Source organism: Pistacia vera, unplaced genomic scaffold (assembly GCF_008641045.1).
Source record: "Pistacia vera cultivar Batoury unplaced genomic scaffold, PisVer_v2 Contig162, whole genome shotgun sequence".
Classification (NCBI taxonomy): Eukaryota; Viridiplantae; Streptophyta; class Magnoliopsida; order Sapindales; family Anacardiaceae; genus Pistacia; species Pistacia vera.
In genome coordinates this window covers 622,025-645,075 of record NW_022195705.1, presented here as the reverse complement: position 1 = coordinate 645,075, position 23,051 = coordinate 622,025, and the positions used below count along the sequence as shown (strand labels likewise).

General features: G+C 38.0%; 4 protein-coding genes and 1 long non-coding RNA gene across 6 annotated transcripts; 1 reads left to right on the top strand and 4 right to left on the bottom strand.

The window, feature by feature from the left end:
• Positions 1-930: 930 nt before the first annotated feature.
• Positions 931-4,611, bottom strand: LOC116125313 (ATP-dependent 6-phosphofructokinase 2-like). Its single transcript, XM_031411054.1, has 2 exons — positions 3,619-4,611; positions 931-2,018 (listed from the first exon to the last, which is right to left on the bottom strand). Exons 1-2 carry the CDS (start codon positions 4,609-4,611, stop codon positions 1,197-1,199), a joined length of 1,815 nt encoding a protein of 604 aa, XP_031266914.1. The 3' UTR covers positions 931-1,196.
• Positions 4,612-9,165: 4,554 nt separating this feature from the next.
• LOC116125285 (ATP-dependent 6-phosphofructokinase 2-like) lies at positions 9,166-12,201 on the bottom strand. The gene is made up of 2 exons (XM_031411030.1): positions 11,542-12,201; positions 9,166-9,987 (listed from the first exon to the last, which is right to left on the bottom strand). The coding sequence occupies exons 1-2, from the start codon at positions 12,124-12,126 to the stop codon at positions 9,166-9,168; spliced, it is 1,407 nt and encodes a 468-aa protein (XP_031266890.1). The 5' UTR covers positions 12,127-12,201.
• Positions 12,202-14,103: 1,902 nt separating this feature from the next.
• On the bottom strand, positions 14,104-14,841 carry LOC116125320 (heavy metal-associated isoprenylated plant protein 47-like). The gene is made up of 3 exons (XM_031411061.1): positions 14,692-14,841; positions 14,505-14,583; positions 14,104-14,425 (listed from the first exon to the last, which is right to left on the bottom strand). The coding sequence occupies exons 1-3, from the start codon at positions 14,695-14,697 to the stop codon at positions 14,277-14,279; spliced, it is 234 nt and encodes a 77-aa protein (XP_031266921.1). The 5' UTR covers positions 14,698-14,841; the 3' UTR covers positions 14,104-14,276.
• A 2,142-nt stretch (positions 14,842-16,983) lies between these two features.
• On the bottom strand, positions 16,984-17,955 carry LOC116125260. Of its 2 annotated transcripts, XR_004127309.1 has the most exons (4): positions 17,877-17,955; positions 17,383-17,595; positions 17,183-17,272; positions 16,984-17,064 (listed from the first exon to the last, which is right to left on the bottom strand). It is a non-coding gene; the product is annotated as an uncharacterized LOC116125260 (long non-coding RNA). The 2 variants fall into 2 exon arrangements; XR_004127308.1 differs by having other exon boundaries at positions 17,183-17,595.
• A 2,840-nt stretch (positions 17,956-20,795) lies between these two features.
• Positions 20,796-22,955, top strand: LOC116125312 (subtilisin-like protease SBT5.4). Its single transcript, XM_031411053.1, has 8 exons — positions 20,796-20,873; positions 20,987-21,096; positions 21,183-21,280; positions 21,375-21,539; positions 21,639-21,741; positions 21,956-22,490; positions 22,589-22,683; positions 22,754-22,955. The coding sequence occupies exons 1-8, from the start codon at positions 20,796-20,798 to the stop codon at positions 22,953-22,955; spliced, it is 1,386 nt and encodes a 461-aa protein (XP_031266913.1).
• The last annotated feature ends 96 nt before the right edge of the window (positions 22,956-23,051 follow it).

Here is a 23,051-nt window from a genome sequence, read left to right as displayed (position 1 = left end):
TAAGTGAAGGCAACAGAATAGTACCGAAACAAAACATAAATATGCGTACCGACTAAGCGGCAAGACACGAGGTCTTCTCCCTCTCCCTCTGGCTTCAAAATGAGCAAGACTGAGCAAACAAAAGTGAGTGTTTTGGTGAGTCTCTTCAACTGGATACAGAAATCTAAACCTCCGCTCAAGAAACGCTCCAAGTTTCGCAAGTTCCTCGACACCTACTGCGACTCCTCCAATTACTTCAGCTCTTTGCGCCTCATACTCCCCTCTTTAGACCGAGAGCGAGGCAGTTATGGCCTCAAAGAGTCCGTGCTTGCCACGTGTCTGATTGACGCCCTCGGCATGTCCAGAGACTCTCCAGATGCTATTCGCCTTATCAATTGGCGTAAGGGAGCCGGAGCCGCCAATGCCGGCAATTTCCCCTTGGTTGCCGCCGAGGTCTGCTTCCCCATCATTTCTTTTTTCTTTTTGATTATGGGAATAATATTGTAAATTCAAATTTATACTGAGTAGTTTTCTTAAACTGATGCGATGAAATATGATTAAAATTAACATATAAAAGCAAATGATACAACTGTAACATATCATTTTGTGTTCTTTGTCCGCTAAAATTGATTTGAGTTATTATATGCGCTTTTGTCGCTGTTTTGAAGTGTCGAATTGCCTTTTGGGCTGGGAAAACAATTAAGTAGTTTTTGGTGAAGTACTTTATAATTGTTTCTCTNAAGTGGCAGCAGCACAAATCTCTTCAATCATTCTTATACAAGTATAAAATTACCATAATAATCCACCAGGCTACAAAGATGGAAACAATTTCATATTTTTCGAGGATCCTACCATTTAGAATACATCTGGCATATAGGTTGCTGTTAAAGCGCTAGCTAGATTTGAATCCATTCACATAGACACATTAACAAATATATATTTCATTGTGAATGAAAGCAAAACATAACATACATTTTATTAACTAACTGTATCTGTGCTTAACAGCAGTATATTACCATTGAAGAATGCAAGCAACAAAAGCCCAACTACACTGGATTGGCATCAAAATATGCCCTTTTTAAGTCCTGACATATTGTGATACAGCTCAATAATCTCAATTTCTTATTATCAACAAACAAGAAACTGCACTGGCAAACCCAGATGCATTTACTGAGGAAAGCATTTGGCCTTGGATTTTTGTAAGCTCAAACATTAATTTAGCTCTTCCCAAAATCAGGCTGATTGGTCACAGACCTCACCCATGCCCATTTATGGTCCCCTGTATTAACTTCATGCTTAGCCTGTGCCACCTCTTCCAATGGAATATATGCATAGTTGCCATTAATAGGACCACACACAAATCCAGTATAACCTGCCATAACACCATGAATTGACGAATGTGCTAGTAGTGTACAATACAGGTTATCCGTAGCATTTGCAGGAACTGCACGTATCATATATGTAGGATCTATGTACTTCACTGTAAACAACTCATCTGGGTGGTCTCTGTCCCACCACTTCTTTAGCTCTGACTTCATCCAGCTACCAACATCTAAGAAAACCAAGTTTCCAGATTCATCCCTCTCTTCTTTCTGGGCATCAGTTCTCGGTATCATATCCTGCCCTGCTCCCTCTGCTACAACCAGTACGGCATGCCCATTCTCTTTCAGCCGGTTTTCAAGAAATTCAAAAAGCCCTCCTTTCCCTTCCAAGTAAAATTCAGTTTCAGGAATTAGACAGCAATCCACATCACGGCTGCTCAATGTTGCATGAAGGGCTATGTGTCCTGTGCTTCGGCCCATTAGCTTCACCAGGCCAATTCCATTAACTGCACTCTCTGCCTCCACATGAGCAGCACTGATTGCTTGCTGAGCCATTTCTACTGCTGTCTGGAACCCAAATGATCTATCAATAATTCCTACATCGTTGTCAACCGTTTTTGGAATTCCAACAACTCCAACATGCAGTTTCCGTTGTTGGATTTCATTAAAAATCTCTAGAGCTCCACGCATGGTGCCATCTCCACCTATGATGTAAACCTGCTCACGTGTTTGGAATGCAGCATACAGAAATATTCAATTAGCATCGCCATTACAATGAAAACATGAGTAAGAGATAAAAGGGCATTCCATCCACCAAACCTGCGTTTGTGATTCTATTCTCTAGCATGCATATGGTATTCAATCAAGAGTTGAGAAGCAGCAGATAGTTCATTCAACAAATATCAAGTAGTGGGATCATCAATTTCAACCAGTTTTCAGTTCTTGAAGAAAGCACTTGAGACTTTATCAACGAATCTGAATATCACACAATGCAGGCGATAAAGGAGCCATAATAACTACATGAAACGAAGTCATTCTTTCTACCGTACTCGGTGCAAGACAAGATAATTGGAACCAAAGGCCAGGGGCAGACCCTCCACCAATATTAGCATAAACTAACCTTGCATTTTGATACATACGCCAGCTGATAATTCTATTAGAAATAACCTTTTACTCCATTGAGGTTTCATAACAATGGTAATCTTCCTATAATACGTTAGCTATTGATGGATTTCTTGCGTGATGAAAGCGCTTTGAGTTACGGTTTTCATTAACCACAGTCCTTAATTGAATGAGCGACACATAAGTAATTCTTAAATCTTGGATTTGAATTCTTTCTTTGACACTTACTCCCAAAAGGTCACACAAAATCGCGTTAATGTTAACATTCTTCAGCTTATGAAAGACACAAATGAAAAGACTCAGATACCTGCCCAAGTATTTCAGAACAGAGTTCCAACACAAGAGGATACCAGGATTCCTGTTTGTACCATTTATTTAAGCTTTAACTCTTATGATTACTTTGTTTTCCTAAAAGCCAAAACCAATACTGCAGCAGAATATCAAAATATATGCATGCGAACATCAGAACAAGACTGCTTTAAACTTTACTACATGTGTAGAATAAAGTACAGAAGGAAGTAGATGTATTCACACTCAAGAAGTTGCTGGGTCTCTTCTCAAGATTCCTAAGGGACACGGAATGTGCTGGGAAAATGATGTACATTCAATTCTTGTCAATCAAGAATAAATTTTATTCAAGTCGTTTGGTCTGCCTAACGCAAACGGTTGTGATTTGTAATATATTGAAACAGCTGCAGCAGGTCCCAAATCTGAAGTCTAGTAAATGAGGATATAGTGAATCAATGACTTGATCATTTTCAGAGAAGCAGAGGTGATAAAAAGAAAATCAAATAAGTTACAATGTTCAAGTGCGATGATGGGATGACATAATATAAACTTATTGCTAATTAATCTTATCAAAAGGGCAAAGGGATGTCATCTTGCATATCAAAATATGAAAATAAAACCTCCAAGAATATGAAAAAACCAGACAACATTAACTACTGCGTTTCAAAAAGAAAAAGAGAAGATTAGCATAATTTACACAAAGAAATAAGTTAAAGGCAGTGAAACTAGCAAATAGCAATGCAGTTCCATGCTTTGCTTTATTATTGGAACCGTTCTTTCCACTTGTTCTTAATGGTTTCAACATTCTTTTACTCAGAAAAAGAAAAGAAAAAAGAAAGTTAAAGGGACAATACTGACTATGCAACAAAGTAAAACACATTAAGCAGAAAGTAAAGGTAATCGGTACCTGATTAAATCCATGGTGTTGTATAGCATCAACAATCTTATTGAGATCAAAACCACCCCGAGAGGTCTCGAGCACAGTGCCACCTCTCTTATGCCATCCATGCACCATCTTAGGACTCAACTGCACAGGCTCCCTGGAATAAAACCCTCTGTACCCAGCTTGAATCCCATAAATTCGTCTCACACCATACAGCTCCCACAACCCCACCACTAGTTCCTTAATCACAGTGTTCATCCCAGGACACAGTCCACCACATGTAACAACAGCAGCCCGGGTAGTTTTGGGGTCATAGAAGATTTGCTTACGTGGACCAGCCCTAGGATAACCCAAGGGAGGAAAGGGAGAAGAGAATGTCCCAGAGAGATGATGGACTTTCTGAGAATCCCCTGTAGTGGAAGGGACTTGTGGAAAGCTATTGGCAGCTTCAGGCATTGGTAATCTCAGCTCATCCAAAACATATAATCCCCGTTGCCTACAACCTTTCCCAATCTGCTTCTGGGACTGCGGATCCCACACAAGACAAGTGGTACGAGTAAAAGAGATTAAGTAACCAGAATCAAACAATTGACTAACAGAGACAAGGTTCACTTTGAGATCAGGATGATAGTAAACATCAAAAAGAGAGAATTTATCTGTTTTCACAGAACCAACTGCTTTTATTGCCATATAAGGGCCACTAACAGCCATGATTTGCAGAGATGATGGTGGATGCAAGGAAACAAAGGATTTCAAATCATGAGAAATATGGTGTGATGCTCCAGAATCTAAAACCCATTCGGAGGAGGACACGCCTGAAGAACTAGAAGGTAAAGGGAACACTGAAAGTATAAGATTTGAGGATGAGGCTCCAGCATTCATGCGCTGACCAAGCTGAGAATTTTCAGAACATGAGGCAACGGTTGATAAAATCTCTGATGGAGTTACCAGATTGGTTGGCTGCTTAAAAACAAGAGGAGGATCTGGAACCATAGTGCTTCGACCCCTACTACTCATGTTTACAAAAGGAACCTTACGGGCAAATAACGGGTGCGCGCAAGAGGGGGAGTTAGTTATCCACGTGGACAGAACCATGCATTGCGTGTGACGTTGCGGTATATACTGAGAGATTCAAATTGTAAAAGGGATATCTTTTGAGTGTGAAATTGGGAGGAACTAGCCCCTCGAAGAGCTAGCTATCTTTACATTTACAGTATTGTTTTTCTTATATGTTTTTCACAGTGTTGTTGTCATTACATTCATCAATCAATACAGTGCAATATTCATAGTAACACTACATTCCTCATTTCTGTTTGGTGTTGGAACACTGTTTGTTTGAGTTCTGGAATTACAATCAAAGTTGGGTTGCGTTGAGTTGGAGGATCTGGGTTCTCAACAAATTGGTATCTGAGCCTGGTTTGGTATGGTGAATAGGAGAATGGAGGGAAGAATGGAAGCAATTGAGAGAGAGGTGGGAAGTGTTAAGGAAGACGTTAACACTGTTAAGGAGGATGTCGGCAATATCAAGGAGTACCTGCTGGAGTTGAGGGAATGGATTAAAGTGAAGGAGGAGAGGGATGGAAGTGTGAACCGAGGGAAGCATAAGACCGAATCGTCGGAGATCCATGGAAGCCACGATGATCGAAGCCAAAATCAATCAAAGTCCAGCGCGAGTGGAGGAGAAGATCGGAAGGTGATAAAATTGGAGTTGCTGGTATTTTATGGTGAGGATCCCCATGGCTAGCTCTTCAGAGCCGACAGATACTTCCAGGTGAACAAGTTTGCTGAAGAGGAGAAGTTGGAAGCCGCGGCAATGTGCATGGAGGGGCGAGCGCTGAACTGGTTCCAATGGGTAGATTCACGTGTGCCATTTACGGACTGGCGATCGTTCAAAAAAGCGATGATCGACCGGTTTAGGCCGTCATACAAAGGATCGGCATTTGAATCACTAGTAACGCTAAAACAGACCACCACCGTGACTGACTATCGTGAGCAGTTTGAGCTGCTGGCGGCACCCATGCAAGAGGTTGAAGAAGAGTTGCTCATGGGTACATTTACAAGTGGGCTGAAGGAAGAGATAAGGGCTGAATTGAGATTAGTTAGGCCCAACAATCTGTTTGAGCTCATGGACCAAGCCCATAGGATTGAAGAAAAGAATTGGGTTTTAGAAAAAAAAGCAAATGGAAAGCGGGCCAAGCCCAATGGACCAGTAAAGGGAAGTTTATAATAGGTTTACACCTGGCCCAGAACCTCTTAAAATTGGGAGGGTACCCAATTCAATGAAACCTCCATATCGTCTTCCACCTTTTCAATTGCGAAATGTAAAAGAAGAAAGACTACTTGAATCAGCGCCACCCACCTCTCACGACAACAACTTTCGGTGACTCACCGATGCAGAGCTACAGTACAAGAGGGAGAGAGGGCTTTGTTACAAGTGTGATGAGAAGTTTGGGCCAGCTCACAAATGCAAAAATCAAACTCTCCAGATCTTGTTAGTCACAGATGTAAAGGAAGAACTGAGGGAAGTTGAAACAATGGTGAACACCGAGGAAGAAGGCCACGCAGAAGAAGATCTAGTAGCTCTATCCATGCACTCCATAGTGGGTTTGACGTCAACTACCACTCTGAAGCTTCGGGGTGATTTGCAAAGATCTGAAGTCATTGTGATGGTTGACAGTGGAGCTTCACACAACTTCATCTCTCAAGATCTAGTTCGATAGCTGGGTTTAAAGGTGCAAGAAACAAGGCTTTTGGTGTAATGGTGGGAAATAGGTTAACAGTGCGTAGTACAGGGGTGTGTAAGGGGTTGGAGTTAGTCATGCCAAGATTGACGGTAGTACAAGATTTTTTTCCTTTTGACTTGGGAGGAGCTGATGTGGTACTCGGAATTACGTGGTTAAGTACGTTAGGTGATGTGTGTGCGAATTAGAAGTGTCTTACCATGAAGTTTGAGGTGGATGGGAAACAGGTGGTTATCAGGGGAGATCCGTCTCTGGTGAAAACAGTTGTTTCATTGAAGGCCATGCTGAAATCGTTACACCAAAAAGACCTACGAGTTGTGAACCTGGTGAGACTCAACTTAACTCATTTTAACTTCCATGACTTAACAAATTTGGATAGTGCAACAGATTGAAAAATGTAAAGGGTGTTAACTTAAATGTAAACGGATCGAGGAATGGCGTGTTTATTACCTGGATCGAGGAATGTAGCTGTCGTCAACGAATAGAGCTATCGTAGTTTATTTCCAAAGAGGAAGGGAGCTGTCGTCGTCGATTTTCGGCGAGGGAGAAGACATCATCGATTTCCGACGAGGGAGGAAGACGTCGTCGTCGATTTCAGAGAGTTCAGATGCGATTTGGGTGGGATTTCAAAGAGAACAAAAGACAGAGCCGAAACCATGAGAATTTTCGCAGAGAATAGACAACAGAGACGAAGCTGATAAATTTTCGCAGAGAACAGAGTGTTTGCTGAGAAATTTTCATAAGAAAAACTGAGAAAGACTGAAGGAGAAGAAGATGAGAAAGGGCTGCATCGCGTCGCGTATTAGGGATTGTAATATTTGGACCAGTTTATCTGCTGGTCCAGTTGGACCGGCGATTCACTGATATTATGCGATTTTTTAACGGTTTAAAGCGGCTCAATTAATAATGGCGGTTTTAGGGTTGACTCGAACCGGACACGTGACCGATTCCTGGTCCAACCGGTTGGACAGGCTGGTCCGGTCCAGCTTTTAAAACAGTGAGAAGATGTTAAATGGCAGAGGAAGAAGAAGATGTAGAGGAAGGAGGAAGAAGATGTAGACGAAGCTTAGAAGGAACAACAACAAGAGGAGGTGCGTTAATGGTATGAGGAAGAAGACGAATGTGTTTGGGTTTGGTTACAAGAATTTTGGCTTTTTGGGGACATATTATAATTTTTAAAAGATTACACAATACTTCATTAATCCTAATTAACCACTAATCATGTTTAATTAACCTTAATTAATAATAAGGCTACTTACTTAACACTTTAAAACAATAAGGCCTTTTAATTAAATTTAAACTTGATTTGGCCTTTTAATAAAATGCCTCGAATGTGGTTCGGCCTTATTTTTAATACAAAGCAGTGAGAGCAAGATTATAGGCAATCCCACGTACCGCTAAAGTTTTTCCGTCTTTGGTGATTCCTTAGCCAAAGAAAATTTTGGGTGCACTAGGTTCATTATTCTGATCCTTTTCAGAATAATATTTTGAAAAAAGTAAAATTGGGTAGTTACTACGATGTAGGATTTAGAAATTAACAAAAATACCCTTAGGTTTGTTTATTTATTAAACACCTCTATAATAAAATATTAAAAAATAACAAAAACACCCCCACCCACCCATTAAACACCGACAGCCGGCCACCACTGTTAGAGGGTGGCCAAAGTCGCCGTATTGACGTACAACTAGTTGGATTTGGCTGGTCGTGCACCGATATGGCATTTTCTAGCCAGATGCACAATGGATCTGGCAAGAAAAAGACAGATTTACGGTTAGATTTGGCCATTGACGGCCAGATCTAGCCGCATTTGATCTTCAACAATGACCAAAGATATGACTGTCGTTGACGACTGGCTACGGACATATCTTTGGCCGTAGATCTAGCCTTTTTCGTGGATCTGGACAGAAAAGGCTAGATCAACGCAATACTAGTCAGATCCAGCGGGTAATGCGCCATTATACCAGCTTCTGGCAGTGGTGGCCAGAATCTAGCAAATGTGGGTTGCTGGGGTGTTTTCACCAATTTCTAAATTTTTTTTTTAGGGCTGTTTATTTAAATTAACAAATCTAGGGGGTTTAAAAGAATTGAATTATATAGAGTAATATTTTGAGAATAAAGAAATAAATGTATATTTTGGATAGAATAGGGAATAGAGTAGTGAAAAATTGTGTACCAAAGGGTTTATTTTTTATCTTTCCAGAGGACAGCACTGTATTAGTAACTCAGTCATTTCAGTGCACATGATGACAATTTCTACTGAGTTTTCTCTATCTTTCTCCACTTATAACATTGCGCCTTTGCAAAGAATAAAGATTCATAGACCACATGATACTTATGCAATGGCCCCAGCACAAATCTCTTCAATCATTCTTATACAAATATAAAATTACCATAATAATCCACCAGTGTCCAGTGCTAAAAAGATGGAAACAATTTCATATTTTTCGAGGATCCTACCATTTAGAATACATCTGGCATATAGGTTGGTGTTAAAGCGTTAGCTAGATTTGAATCCATTCACATAGACACATTAACAAATATATATTTGATATTTCATTGTGAATGAAAGTAAAACATAACATACATTTTATTAACTAACTGTATCTGTGCTTGACAGCAGCATATTAACATTGAAGAATGCAAGCAACAAAAGCCCAACTACACTGGATTGACATCAAAATATGCCCGTTTTAAGTCCTGACATATTGTGATACAGCTCAATAATCTCAATTTCTTATTATCAACAAACAAGAAACTGCACTGGCAAACCCAGATGCATTCACTGAGGAAAGCACTTGGCCTTGGATTGTTGTAAGCTCAAACATTATTTTAGCTCTTCCCAAAATCAGGCTGATTGGTCACAGACCTCACCCATGCCCATTTATGGTCCCTTGTATCAACTTCATGCTTAGCCTGTGCCACCTCTTCCAATGGAATATATGCATAGTATCCATTAATAGGACCACACACAAATCCAGTATAACCTGCCATAACACCATGAATTGACGAATGTGCTAGTAGTGTACAATACAGGTTATCCGTAGCATTTGCAGGAACTGCACGTATCATATATGTAGGATCTATGTACTTCACTGTAAACAACTCATCTGGGTGGTCTCTGTCCCACCACTTCTTTAGCTCTGACTTCATCCAGCTACCAACATCTAAGAAAACCAAGTTTCCAGATTCATCCCTCTCTTCTTTCTGGGCATCAGTTCTCGGTATCATATCCTGCCCTGCTCCCTCTGCTACAACCAGTACGGCATGCCCATTCTCTTTCAGCCGGTTTTCAAGAAATTCGAAAAGCCCTCCTTTCCCATCCATGTAAAATTCAGTTTCAGGAATTAGACAGCAATCCACATCACGGCTGCTCAATGTTGCATGAAGGGCTATGTGTCCTGTGCTTCGACCCATTAGCTTCACCAGGCCAATTCCATTAACAGCACTCTCTGCCTCCACATGAGCAGCACTGATTGCTTGCTGAGCCATTTCTACTGCTGTCTGGAACCCAAATGATCTATCAATAATTCCTACATCGTTGTCAACAGTTTTTGGAATTCCAACAACTCCAACATGCAGTTTCCGTTGTTGGATTTCATTAAAAATCTTTACAGCTCCACGCATGGTGCCATCTCCACCTATGATGTATACCTGCTCACGTTTTTGGAATGCAGCATATAGAAATATTCAATAAGCATCGCCATTACAATGAAAACATGAGTAAGACATAAAAGGGCATTACATCCACCAAACCTTCGTTTGTGATTCTATTCTCTAGCATGCATATAGTATTTAATCAAGAGTAGAGACGCAGCAGATAGTTCATGCAACAAATATCAAGTAGTGGGATCATCAATTTCAACCAGTTTTCAGTTCTTGAAGAAAGCACTTGAGACCTTATCAACAAATCTGAATATCACACAGAGCAGGCAATAAAGGAGCCATAATGACTACACGAAACAAAGTCATTCTTTCTACAGTACTCGGTGCAAGACAAGATAACAAAGCTTTCATTTTGATACATACGCCAGCAGATAATTCTATTAGAAAAAACTTTTTACTCCATTGAGGTTTCAAAACAAAGGTAATCTTCCTTTAATACATTAGCTATTGATGGATTTCTTGAGTGATGAAAGCACTTTGACTAGAGTTTTTATGAACCAAAATCCTTAATTGAATGAGCGACACATAAGTAATTCGTAAATCTTGGATTTGAATTCTTTCTTTGACACTTATTCCCAAAAGGTCATACAAAATCGCTTTAACGTTAACATTCTTCAACTTATGAAAGACACAAATGAAAAGACTCAGATGCTTGCCAAAGCATTTCAGAACAGAGTTCCAAAACAAGAGGGCATCAGGATTCCTGTTTGTACCATTTATTTAAGCTTTAACTCTTATGATTACTTTGTTTTCCTAAATGCCAAAATCAATACTGCAGCAGAATATCAAAATATGTGCATGCGAACATCAGAACAAGACTGCTTTAAACTTTACTACATGTGTAGAATAAAGTACATAACAACGTAGATGAATTCACACTCAAGAAGTTGCTGGGTCTCTTCTCAAGATTCCTAAGGCACATGGAATGTGTTGGGAAAATGATGGACATTTAATTCTTGTCAATCAAGAATAAATTTTATTCAAGTTGTTTGGTCTGCTTAACGCAAACGGTTGTGATTTGTAATTTATTGAAATAGTTGCAGCAGGTCCCAAATCTGAAGTAGATATAGTGAATCAATGACTTGATCATATTCAGAGAAGCAGAGGTGATAAAGAAAATCAAACTAAGTTACAATGTTCAAGTGCGATGAGGGGACGACATATATAAAGTAATTGCTAACTAATCATATCAAAAGGGCCAAGGGATGTCCACCTGTATGGTAAAGATATCGAAAAAATAAATAAAAAGCCCTCCAAGAATATGAAAAAAAAACCAGACGACATTAACTACTGCGTTTCAAAAAGAAAAAGGGAAGATTAGCATAATTTACACAAAGAAATAAGTTAAAGGCAGTGTAACTAGAAAATAGCAAAGCAGTTCCATGCTTTGCTTTATAATTGGAACGGTTCTTTCCGATTGTTCTTAATAGTTTTCAACATTCTTTTAGTCAGAAAAAGAAAAGAAAAATGAAAGTAAAAGGGACAATACTGATTATAAAACAAAGTAAAACACATTAAGCAGAAAGTAAAGGTAATCGGTACCTGATTAAATCCATGGTGTTGAATAGCATCAACAATCTTATTGAGATCAAAACCACCCCTAGAGGTCTCGAGCACAGTGCCACCTCTCTTATGCCATTTATGCACCATCTTAGGACTCAACTCCACAGGCTCCCTGGAATAAAATCCTCTGTACCCAGCTTGAATCCCATAAATTTGTCTCACACCATACAGCTCCCACAGCCCCACCACTAGCTCCCTAATGACAGTGTTCATCCCAGGACACAGTCCACCACATGTAACAATGGCAGCCCGGGTAGTTTTGGGGTCATAGAAGATCTGCTTACGTGGACCAGCTCTAAGATAAGCCAAGGGAGGAGAGGGAGGAGAGAATGTCCCAGAGAGATCATGGGCTATCTGACGCAGAATGATGTCTGTATGTGTTATGTAAAAACCATCTGAAGGGTGAAAGAAACTATTTTGATCAAGTGGGTTTGTGTAAGTGTTGGGGTTAGAAACGTAATCAGCTAGGTGAGAGATGTTTCGAAGGTTTATAGAAGAGAATGATAAATTACTGGGTTGTTGGTGAGTGGTGAGATTGGTGTCTTCTGGGAGTGAAAGAGCCATGGTTTTTACAGTGAAACAAGCAAGGAAGGAGACATAAAGAGGTTTTAATTCGCTTGTAAATGAAGCTGAAGACAGGAACCCAGATGGTTCTGCTTGTGTACGTGGACGTGGAGGAAGGAGAGGGAAAAACGTGGAATCATACGTGTGGGGAACATGGTTGTTACTTGTTAGTATCGTACTATACTACGCGATACATATGCTATGATACGATTCGATACGGATTGTCAACGATATATATCAGAAAATGTATTATAAATCTTTTGATACATTGATATATATCATCCGATACGATACGTATTTGTTTGTATTCTTAAAAATATCGATACAACTTTATTAATTTGGGCTAAAAATCTAAACAAAATTTCAGGTCAAATTCGAATCATCCAACCTAGTTCACTAAAACCTACCCAAATTTATCTATTTTACATGAAGAAAATAAAAGAAAGATGTGTTATTTATTTTATATGATAATAATAACATAAGTAGAGTTATAGTATGCGTTTGGTTTATTATTTTGGGTAGGATTTTGGGGATAGTATTGGATAATTAAATATGGGAGTATTACGAGGTAAAATTTAAAAATTTATAGAAAAACCCCCTAAGTTTGCTAATTTCATAAATACCCCAACATGTAAATTGACAAAAATACCTCCACCACCTGCAGTGTCAGATTCTGGCCACCACCGCCGGAATCTGGCCGGAAAATCGAGTTACGACACAGACCGGTCGGATCTGTGTCGTAACGAGTCGTTATGGCCTTTTCCGGTCAGATCCACCACAGATCTGGCCGAAAAAGGCCAGATCTACGGCCTGCCATGGCCGTCGACGGCCGAAAAAGGCTAAAACGACGGCCATCTTTGGCCGTCAGCGACGGCCAAAGATATTATCGTCGTTTTCGGTTAACGATGGCGAAGATTTGACCGTCGTTGACCTCAACGACGGCCATTTCTTTGGCCGTCATTCACGGCCAGATCTGGCCTTTTCCGGCCAAATCCGTGGTGGATCTGGTCGGAAAAGGCCAGATCGGTGAACTTCCGGCCATTTATGGTCGGAAGGTTGGCCGTTGTATAGATTTCGGCTACCACCGACGGTGGTTGTCGGAATTTGGAGAGTATGGGTTACGGGGGTGTTTTTGATAATTTTTAAACTTTTTTTTTAGGGTGTATTTGATTAAATTAATAACCTTGTAGGATCTAAAAGTAATTAAAAAAATAGGGTAATATTCTTGGAATAACGTGCTAAACATTATTTAGAGAATAGGATCCAGAATCTGGATAAAAATAGTAAGCCAAACATAATGATAGATATTTACATCGATCTTATAAATAATATAGATTTTTAATTTTATGATTAATTTTAATTACGTATTATTATAAAGTAAATAATATCACAAAATTAGATATTAATTTTAAAAAAAATTATTATTTTATTAATTTTTAAAAAAAAAAAGATGTATGTTGTGATACCACGATTTGAAAAACTAGGCTTTTGAATGACGGTTTGACAATGACGGTGGGAAAGTGTTGAAACTGAAAGAGACGCAAAATCTGACCATTTGTCCGCCAAACAGGCCTGCAATCTCTTTGGACCTTTTATTGGTTCCGTCTGGGCCGGGAAAGCAAACACCGCTACTGTTGTTGCTACAATTCGCTGGTTACATTTTATTTTTCTCAATATACAATCAATTATCAAATAGTAAAAAGTTAATTAATTTATCACAGAGAATGAATTTGCAAAAGGTTAATGGCAATAAGAAAATCTGTATTGATTAGAACCGTAGCATCTAGCCATCTTCATTGTATAAAATTTTCTTGACTTTGGATCTCTTCAATCTAAATAAAATTAACACTCTTATTAGTGAAATTGAATTCATTAGCGAGGTTATTGCTTGTTTGCCTCATGGCTTTAGATAATCGTTTACCCTGCAATTGCAAGGTCCACTGAAGATTGACATGGAGAAGTTTCAGAGAAGCTTTATAGTAACCAAGCACATGATCAGTGGGATTTAGATTCTTTTATAAAACTAATAATCTCTCTGGAAATACAAAAACTAAACTACATTACAGGTGCTCCCGGAGAACAATAGTAAGTAGTAGGCAGAGAAAGATAAATGTGAATTTGTAGGGTAGGTGGGTCGGTAAGACTCGTAATTAATTAGACTTGACTTCTGCAACACTCATAAGTTCCGTATGCCCAACCTTCTTCCTCAAGCTGGTAGCCAATTTAACAGCATCAACTCCATCTCCAATCACCACCACTTTATCTTTCTCAGCTCCTTCTAATGCCAGGAAGTTAACACCTGCATGCATTACCATTAATCTTATATTAATTCTTTATCTAAAAATTATTACCAATTACTGTCATGAAACATTAATTACCGTCTGCGTCTGCAGCGACCTGGAGTGCCTGAGCCCGACATTTCTGGCAATTCATCTGTACCTTCATCACAATCTTTTGCTGAAACCACCACAAAACCATATATAGTTATTTTTTAATCAGTATATGCATTACTAGAATATTATGCAATAAGCCAAGACAAATTACAAGGTAATTAGATACACGTACCTTCATATTGTTTCCTCAAATTATTCCTCTTGAAGTTGAATATTCGTTTGTTGGATTGGGGAATAAGAATATAGAACGAGGAACTACTTCTTACTTGGAAAACGCTAATGTTTTGAGTGTGAAGACACCAAAACCCTGCTTATATACTCGAGTAACTCAAATTAAATGGTTGCGTGAATCTTAAGAAATTTGTGTTAATTTTTCTGCCATGGATATTCACATCAGCTGTTTCCTAGAACATTCTATGTAGACCGCGTCAATATCAAGTGAATGCATCATGAAATACGAAACCATTCTTTGACAATGTGTGCTTCAAAATTGGCTAGCTGTTCTCCTCTTGGGTTATTAGAAATTAAAAAAAAAAGACTCTCAAGTCTTGGTCAATCGCCGAGTTTTTCAAAAGTCGATTTAACAACAGTAATTAATTAATATAGTTCAAACGGCAGTAAATACATAGAATGATTACTTCAACTGAATCCCATTCTTTTTTTGGTTACCAACTGAAACCCATTCTTTACGACTTACTAGATCGTATATATAATCCAAAATATGTGTATGGCAAAGTCAATTTCAGTCAGCTGGAAGAAGGTACAACTAATTAAGGAAATCCTTGGACAATAATAATAACCAAAGCTGAAACTTGAAAGTAATTAAGCATATTGCATAGGTGGTGACGACAAGCTTATGTTTGTATCCATGGGTTCATTAATACAATAAAAAAACGACTTCTCTGGTGGTAATTATAGATAGCTAGAGTGTTGGATAACAATCCCTATCACTGATTTGATTCAACACTATAAGCTACCCCCACCCAGTGGCGGATTTACTTAATGACGAGTGGGGACCATGGCCCCCACTCAAACTTTAAAAAACTTACCGATTGTATAGGGCATGTTTGGCTTATTATTTTTATCCATATTCTCAATCTTATTCTCTAAATAATATTTGGCATATTATTTCAGAAATATTACCCTATTTTTTAATTATTTTTAGACTCCATAAGGTTATTAATTTCATCAAATACACCCTGAAAAAAAAAGTTTAAAAATTATCAAAAACACCCCCACGACCCATACTTGCCATATTCCGGCAACCACCGTCGGTGGTAGCCGGAATCTGTACAATAGCCTACCTGCCAACTAGAAATGGCTGAAATCTCACTGATCTGGCCGCAAACGACGACCAAAGAAATGGCTGTCGTTGAGGTCAACGACGGCCAAAGATGGTCGTTGTTTTGGCCTTTTCTGGCTGTCGCGGCCACAACAGGCCGTAGATCTGATGATCTGGCCGAAAAAGGCCATAACGATGTGTTACGACACAGATCCGACTGGTCTGTGTCGTAACACGATTTTCTGGCCAGATTCCGATGGTAGTGGCCGGAATCTGGCATTGTAGGTGGTAGGGGTGTTTTTGTCATTTTATATATTAGGGTATTTAGTTAAATTAGCAAACCTATGGGCTTTTTCATAAATTTTTAAATTTTACCTCGTAATACTCCCCTATCCAATTACCCAATATTATTCTCAAAATCCTATCCAAAATAATAAACCAAACGAACCCATAGATATTTATATTTAGTTGCATTTTACCCCTTATAAGACTTTGACATTTTGCCCCCACAAATTTTTTTTGTTTATTTTTTACCCCCATCGAGTGAAATTTCTGGATCCACCAGTGCCCCCACCAACACTAAATGATCCCTTTCATAGCCACATGTCTCACAAGTAGTGACAAAACCCTTCTTAAGAAGATGTGTCTACCTCTAGGACAAATGGTTGGTTTTTAGAGGCATTGTCCAGTCTTGGGACTTGCATAATTTTATCCTGAAAAAAAAAGTTCCTGAGTCTCTTAACCAATGTGCAGGGCTTGAAGGGCTTGGGAGTCCTATGCCCCGGGGACACATTCTAGGTGAGTTTTCAAAGATATTCACAATTTTGTCTTAAAAATGTATATTTGGGTGGTGAGAATGTCATTATGCTAAATAAACAATCAAAACTCTCTGGGTAGTGAAGGTGTCATTATATTAAATAAACGATCAAAACTCTCGTCTTTTAATCAATATAAGACTTTGACACCAATATATTAATATAATATCTCTACTGGTTTCTATGTTAAAACTATACGTCATTCATTGTAAATATAAGAGTAACACTACACTCACTAACACTTCTCACTAACTTTCTCTCATTAATGTTATATGTCAGCTCACAATTCATCAATTTACATGAGACCCGTCTGTCCAATAATGGATCCTACTTAACGAAGACAATGACAAACTCCCACATGGGATTAGTGAGAGGGATTAATAAGGTTAGTATTATTGGTAAATATAAACATACCAATGATCATCAGCTTGCTTCTGCACTTGCATTCCTAAATATATGAGAAAGGAAATATGCTGAGATTAATCAATAATATAATGAGAAATAATTATCTTGAAACAGAAATGCACAGATTGAAGTCACTGCATGCAGTTGACTGATAGATGTACCATATGGCATATATCATAAGACTTCTCAAAAACATATGCCTCAACAAAAGGTTATGATTAGTTGTTTTCCGATTCCCTGAAGGAAGACCGCTGTACATGATTAAAGAAAAGAGAGTCAACAATATATACCTTTTGTTTTAGTTAATTAGGCATTTGCATAAAACAGAACAGCAATTAATCTATATATAGATGTAGTTTACTGATGATGATTTAGATGAGATTCGATGAGGGCACCCCGGGGCTGAGAATAGAGTAGAAAGATTGACAAGGCCTGCATGACTCCCTTCACGCCAAGTAGGAAGATTGCCAACACTCTTTGACAAACTTCTTATATGGCATTCAGGGAGCCAGGCAGAAACAAACATTCCCACCCACTAACTCAACGTTGCTTTCAACTCTTAACCCTCCTCAATCTGCATATTAAATTCATTCAAATAAACCAACTGTGTGCACCAAAGCAATTAAAACACGTATCACACTGCTTTTCTCTTTTTACTACAACAGTAGAATAGAACCTCCAAAAGTCAGAAAAAGGAATAATCCGTCTGCCATGTCAAAGAAAACATGATTACTTACCCGTGTTATTAACTACTTAATCAGCTACATAATCAGTAAGCTTCAGGTAGCTAACGGGCATTTAGTTAGTAATTCAAGTAAACTAAAACTATTCATCGAATGGAATTCAGAGACTTACAGGTATATATCGGATAAGATAAGATGAAAAACCGAAAAACAGTGAGTGCAGAGCGTCTATTTTGTGCGATACTCCCAGCTGCAGTGCGACTTATAATTATAGGAAGGAAAGAGAAGTAGAAGGATGGATATATGAATTAAGAATTGAAGAAGAAGTAAATTAATATTAGAAGCCAAAAACAAAAGAAAGTCCATAGAAAGGAGAGTGACAGGTCGTGGAGAAGGCGGCAACCAAGACCTGTTGCTAACAAATAGTTCCATAGATAGAGCCAAAACTGCCTGGGTTTTACAGGTAGCCTTATTTGGATTTTCTTTCCTTGATAAAGGGGTGTGACCCCCCACTCTATTATATTTTTGCTTTTTTGTGTTGTGTTGTTAAATCAATATCTTTGAGTGATTGTGTGGTTTTGTAGTGTAAATCGATTCTTGTATTTTATTCTTTGAAAAAAATAATAGTAAAGGGCAGAAGGGTTAAAGAGGTTTTGATGGTTTCTAGACGGAGCCAAAACCATGGAATAAGACAAGGCCAACATTAGCTGTACGTTTGTGCAGATGGGTTGGGTTGCATTGGCGTTGGCTTCCTTCTCTTTTAAATTAAATCCAACCATTTACTTAAGATGCCATTGCTTCCATACATATATTTGATCATCATTCCAAACAAGTTCATTTATTTCCATCTCAATTAGCTGCATTATGTATCTATTGTTGAAGCATATTGGATAAGCAACTCAAACTGATCATTTTTTGTATTGTCCTTTCTTCTGTTTGATTTTTGTTAAATAAGATTGAAATTTGGCATATTCTATACATTTCTTATTATTGTGAAATAAGAGAGTTACTCGGGTTAAAGGCAAAGTGTAATAAAATGACTATCCGGGGCCGGGCCACTGAGGGTACTGGTGACATATAATGATTGTAAATGGCTGGATCACCAGGGGTACAGGTGATAGCCGCTTCTGTATTTATGAAAAAGAAATCCGAATAAAATTATGATTTGAATTCTATGCTTTTGCTATGCGTATGTATATTAAACAAGAAGAAGAGTTGATCAACGTGGGGCAGAAAAGAAAAGAAAAATCTAGCATACGATTGATTGGACACACAGTTCCCCAGATTTAAAACTTTAATGGTGTCTTTTCTGCAAAATTTTCAAACCTGGCACTGGTCCATTGGGGGTCCACTTACAATGACCAAACAATTAATTAAACGCAAATCACTTTGACCACGCTCCACTCCAATCAATTTTTCCATCTTTACTTACTTGGTTCAGAAGGAGAATTCTGGAAAAATGAATGTTTCTTTGCTGTTGTTTCTGCACATTTATCTCAAATGTGAGCAAGAACAATATGTAGGAGATGGTATGGTGAGACATTTCAATACAAAACATCAATTACATAGTGTAAGGCCGGAATAGCTCTAGCTCCAGGATGTTTCATCTTTCATTCACATTCACTGCCTGCTGCCTCCATTGTACTTCATCAGAGGACATGTAATATTGCTTCAGCTGCCAATCACTAGTAAAATTTTATTGGCAGTTACTGCATTTTCCCGAATAGCTTCTTTCTCACCAATTATATATCCATATACACCACTTTTTGCAAGATGGTGTTTCCTTTGAAGCACTTTAGAGTAGTCCTTTCCTTGAGTTAAGCAGCTCCCTTTGTGGTTAATTATATGAGTAAACGACTTTTTCCTACTCAAATAATCGTTTAATGATACTTTCTCACCCACACACTTTAAAATACTATTTTATTATCTAAAGTTATATTTCGTTTCATATTTCAGTACCGTTACGACCTTCCATTACCACTATTCTCTTCCTCAGTCATCATTCACCCAAGCCCCTCAAAACCTACTATTGTCAATCTGGCCAATCGTCGACAATCGAGCGATTAGGGTTTGCGTAGCCATCCTCCCAAGTCAAATTCCAATCAATCACAATCACCAAAATTCAATCTTTCACCACCAAAAGATTTATCATTCTTCTCTATTCAAAAATCCCAACAGCCTGAACCGAATTTATTCTCTGTTCGTTATTGGAGTATAAATTTAGATAATAAAATGATATTTCAAAAGTCTGTGAGTGGAAAAGTGTCATTAAGCCATTATTTGGATGGGAAAAAGTCATTAACTCTTAATTATGATGAGCTAAGGCGAAGAGCCACATACATATATTTATATATTCATTCCTGAGAAAAGCTAATTGCCCTGGTAGTTAACTATATTATTATTAATCTTTCAAAAGGTAATTTAAATTTTTTTAGAATAAATAATATCATTTACTTTATATAATGTTTGAATCTCCTAACAAAACTATAATTATAGAGTTGAAGTATCTCCCATATATATCTAGTGACAGAAGTCAAGAGTAATTAGGTTGCCGCTTTATATTTAAACTTAATTAAGAGTCATAATATGCAAGTATCAATTAAAGATTATTATTAGATATATAAACTCATTTTACAAACTCTTTCAAATGAATTTGTACACTAATGAGTCAAAATGCATTTGATCAAGAGGATCCCTTATCTTTGAAACCTTTCTTATACAGTATAAGTACTGCCCAAAAAATGAAGAGTTGATTGTTTTTTAAAGTGACAATTACTAAATTAGTTGAGTGATCACTCAGATTCATTCTGTCATTATCTTTTCTAATCTCCATTCAAATCCAACTATTCTAAATTTGAAGGATTTTATATTTAAACCCGTATCAACTCCACCTATAGACAAACCAGGATTTCTTTTAATGCTATGATTATTCACATATATTCCAGTTGTGTTAAAATACGTCGTTCTTTCTACACTATATAAAATGGCAAGATAATAACTTCCTGCTTGAATCAAGGGATATATATTGTGCTCTATCCATCACCTATTTTATAAATCCAAAAGATTTTTATAATTTCCTCGGTATAGCATAATGTGTTTCCCAAGCTTCTCTTTCGTTGTCTTCCTTTGTTTCATTCTTTTCTCATTGCCTGCTTTTGCCATCAAAAAGGTAGTATATACCTTGTTTTTTTGAAGCAAATTCTACATATACTAAAGGGTTTTTTTTTTTTTTTTTTTTTTTATTAATTAATGTTGTGTTGTTTATTGGTTTGAGATATACAGTCTTATATAGTGTACTTGGGATCGCATGATCATGGCCGTCAAGTTACAACAGCTGATCTTCATCGTGTAACTCATTCTCATCATCAGTTACTTTCATCCTTTTTAGGAAGGTTTGTATCTGCAGCTTTCATGTATATTGGATAGTTATATTTTATGTTGGTTGCTTTTTAACTGCTTAAATATTATTGACATGCAGTACTGAGAAAGCCAAAGATGCAATATTTTATTCATACGATAGGCATATTAATGGCTTTGCCGCCAACCTTGAAGAGGAGGAGGCAGCCGAGATTGCAAGTAAATATACATTCTCAATCTCTCCCGTTTGCTTTCTTCGTTCACTAAAAAACAAACTAATATTTTCATTGTATATATATGAATGACAATGCAGAGCACCCAGATGTGGTGTCAGTTTTCCCAAACAAAGCAAAAAAATTACACACAACTCACTCATGGGATTTTATGTCACTCGAAAACAATGGCGTCGTCCACCCCAGTTCTATTTGGGAGAAAGCCAAATATGGTGAAGATGTCATCATAGCAAACCTTGATACTGGTATGAACCTCTCCTTGCTTTGCTTTGAACCTGATTTGCTGCATTATAAATCACCTTTGTTTGAATTATTTTGTATTATTATACTGTATATAAATGCAGGTGTTTGGCCTGAAGCAGAAAGCTTTAATGACGAAGGTTATGGACCCATTCCCTCTAGATGGAAAGGAAAATGTAACCCCAGAGATGGGGTTACTTGCAACAGGTCACCACCCTAATTATCATCTCAATCTCATTTTCGTTTGTTTTGTTTTTCTCCATCATAAATAAAAGTCCTAATAATCTGCATGAAACAATGGTATCCACTTTTTCTGTTTTCACAATCATTATTGGTCACTTCTTTTTGCCTTTTCATAAATTATATCTTTGTGTCTTTCAATCATTGATGCATTTGTATACAAATGTTATGATTTATACAGGAAGCTGATAGGAGCAAGGTACTTCAACAAAGGTTATGATGCATTTGCAGGAAAATCCGCGCATTATAATGTGTCTGCACGTGATTATGTTGGGCATGGGAGTCACACTCTATCAACAGCAGGTGGCAACTTTGTTCCAGGAGCAAGTGTGTTTGGGTTTGGCAATGGAACTGCCAAGGGTGGTTCTCCTAGGGCTAGAGTTGCCGCTTACAAGGTCTGCTGGCCTCCAGTTAATGGCAGTGAATGTTTTGATGCTGATATCCTTAAAGGTTTTGATCATGCCATACATGATGGAGTCGATGTTATTTCTGTCTCACTTGGAGGGGCTGCATCCGATTACTTTTATGATGGAATTTCAATCGGTTCATTTCATGCTATTAAGAACGGCATTACTGTTGTTTGTTCTGGTGGAAATTCTGGACCATATCTTGGAACTGTCTCAAATCTTTCACCATGGTTGCTCACTGTGGGTGCTAGTACCTTGGACAGAGAATTCCAGACTTATGTTGAACTCCGTAATGGAAACCGCTTCAAAGTTTGTACCTTTTATTAACTTTTTCCTCCAATTCATCCCATTTTTTCAACTTCTCTATTTGATATATTATCAATCCTTTTTAATTGTTTAAACACCAGGGATCAAGCCTTGCTCCAGCTCTTCCTGGTGATGGATTCTATCCACTTATTTCTGGAGCCCAAGCTAAAGCTGCCCATGCATCTGCTTCCGATGCGTAAGCACCAATTGTTTGAATTTATTTATATTATTCTCTATGATACTCCTGACATTACTAATTTATGCAGCTTACTCTGCAAGAATAAAACTCTGGATCCTGAAAAGGTGAAGGGTAAAATTGTGGCATGTGTTAGGGGTGATAATGCAAGAGTGGAGAAGGGTGGACAAGTATTGGAGGCTGGTGGAGCTGGGATGATCCTTTGCAATGATAAGGCCAGCGGTAACGAAATTCTTTATACACCACTTTTTGCAAGATGGTGTTTCCTTTGAAGCACTTTAGAGTAGTCCTTTCCTTGAGTTAAGCAGCTCCCTTTGTGGTTAATTATATGAGTAAACGACTTTTTCCTACTCAAATAATCGTTTAAT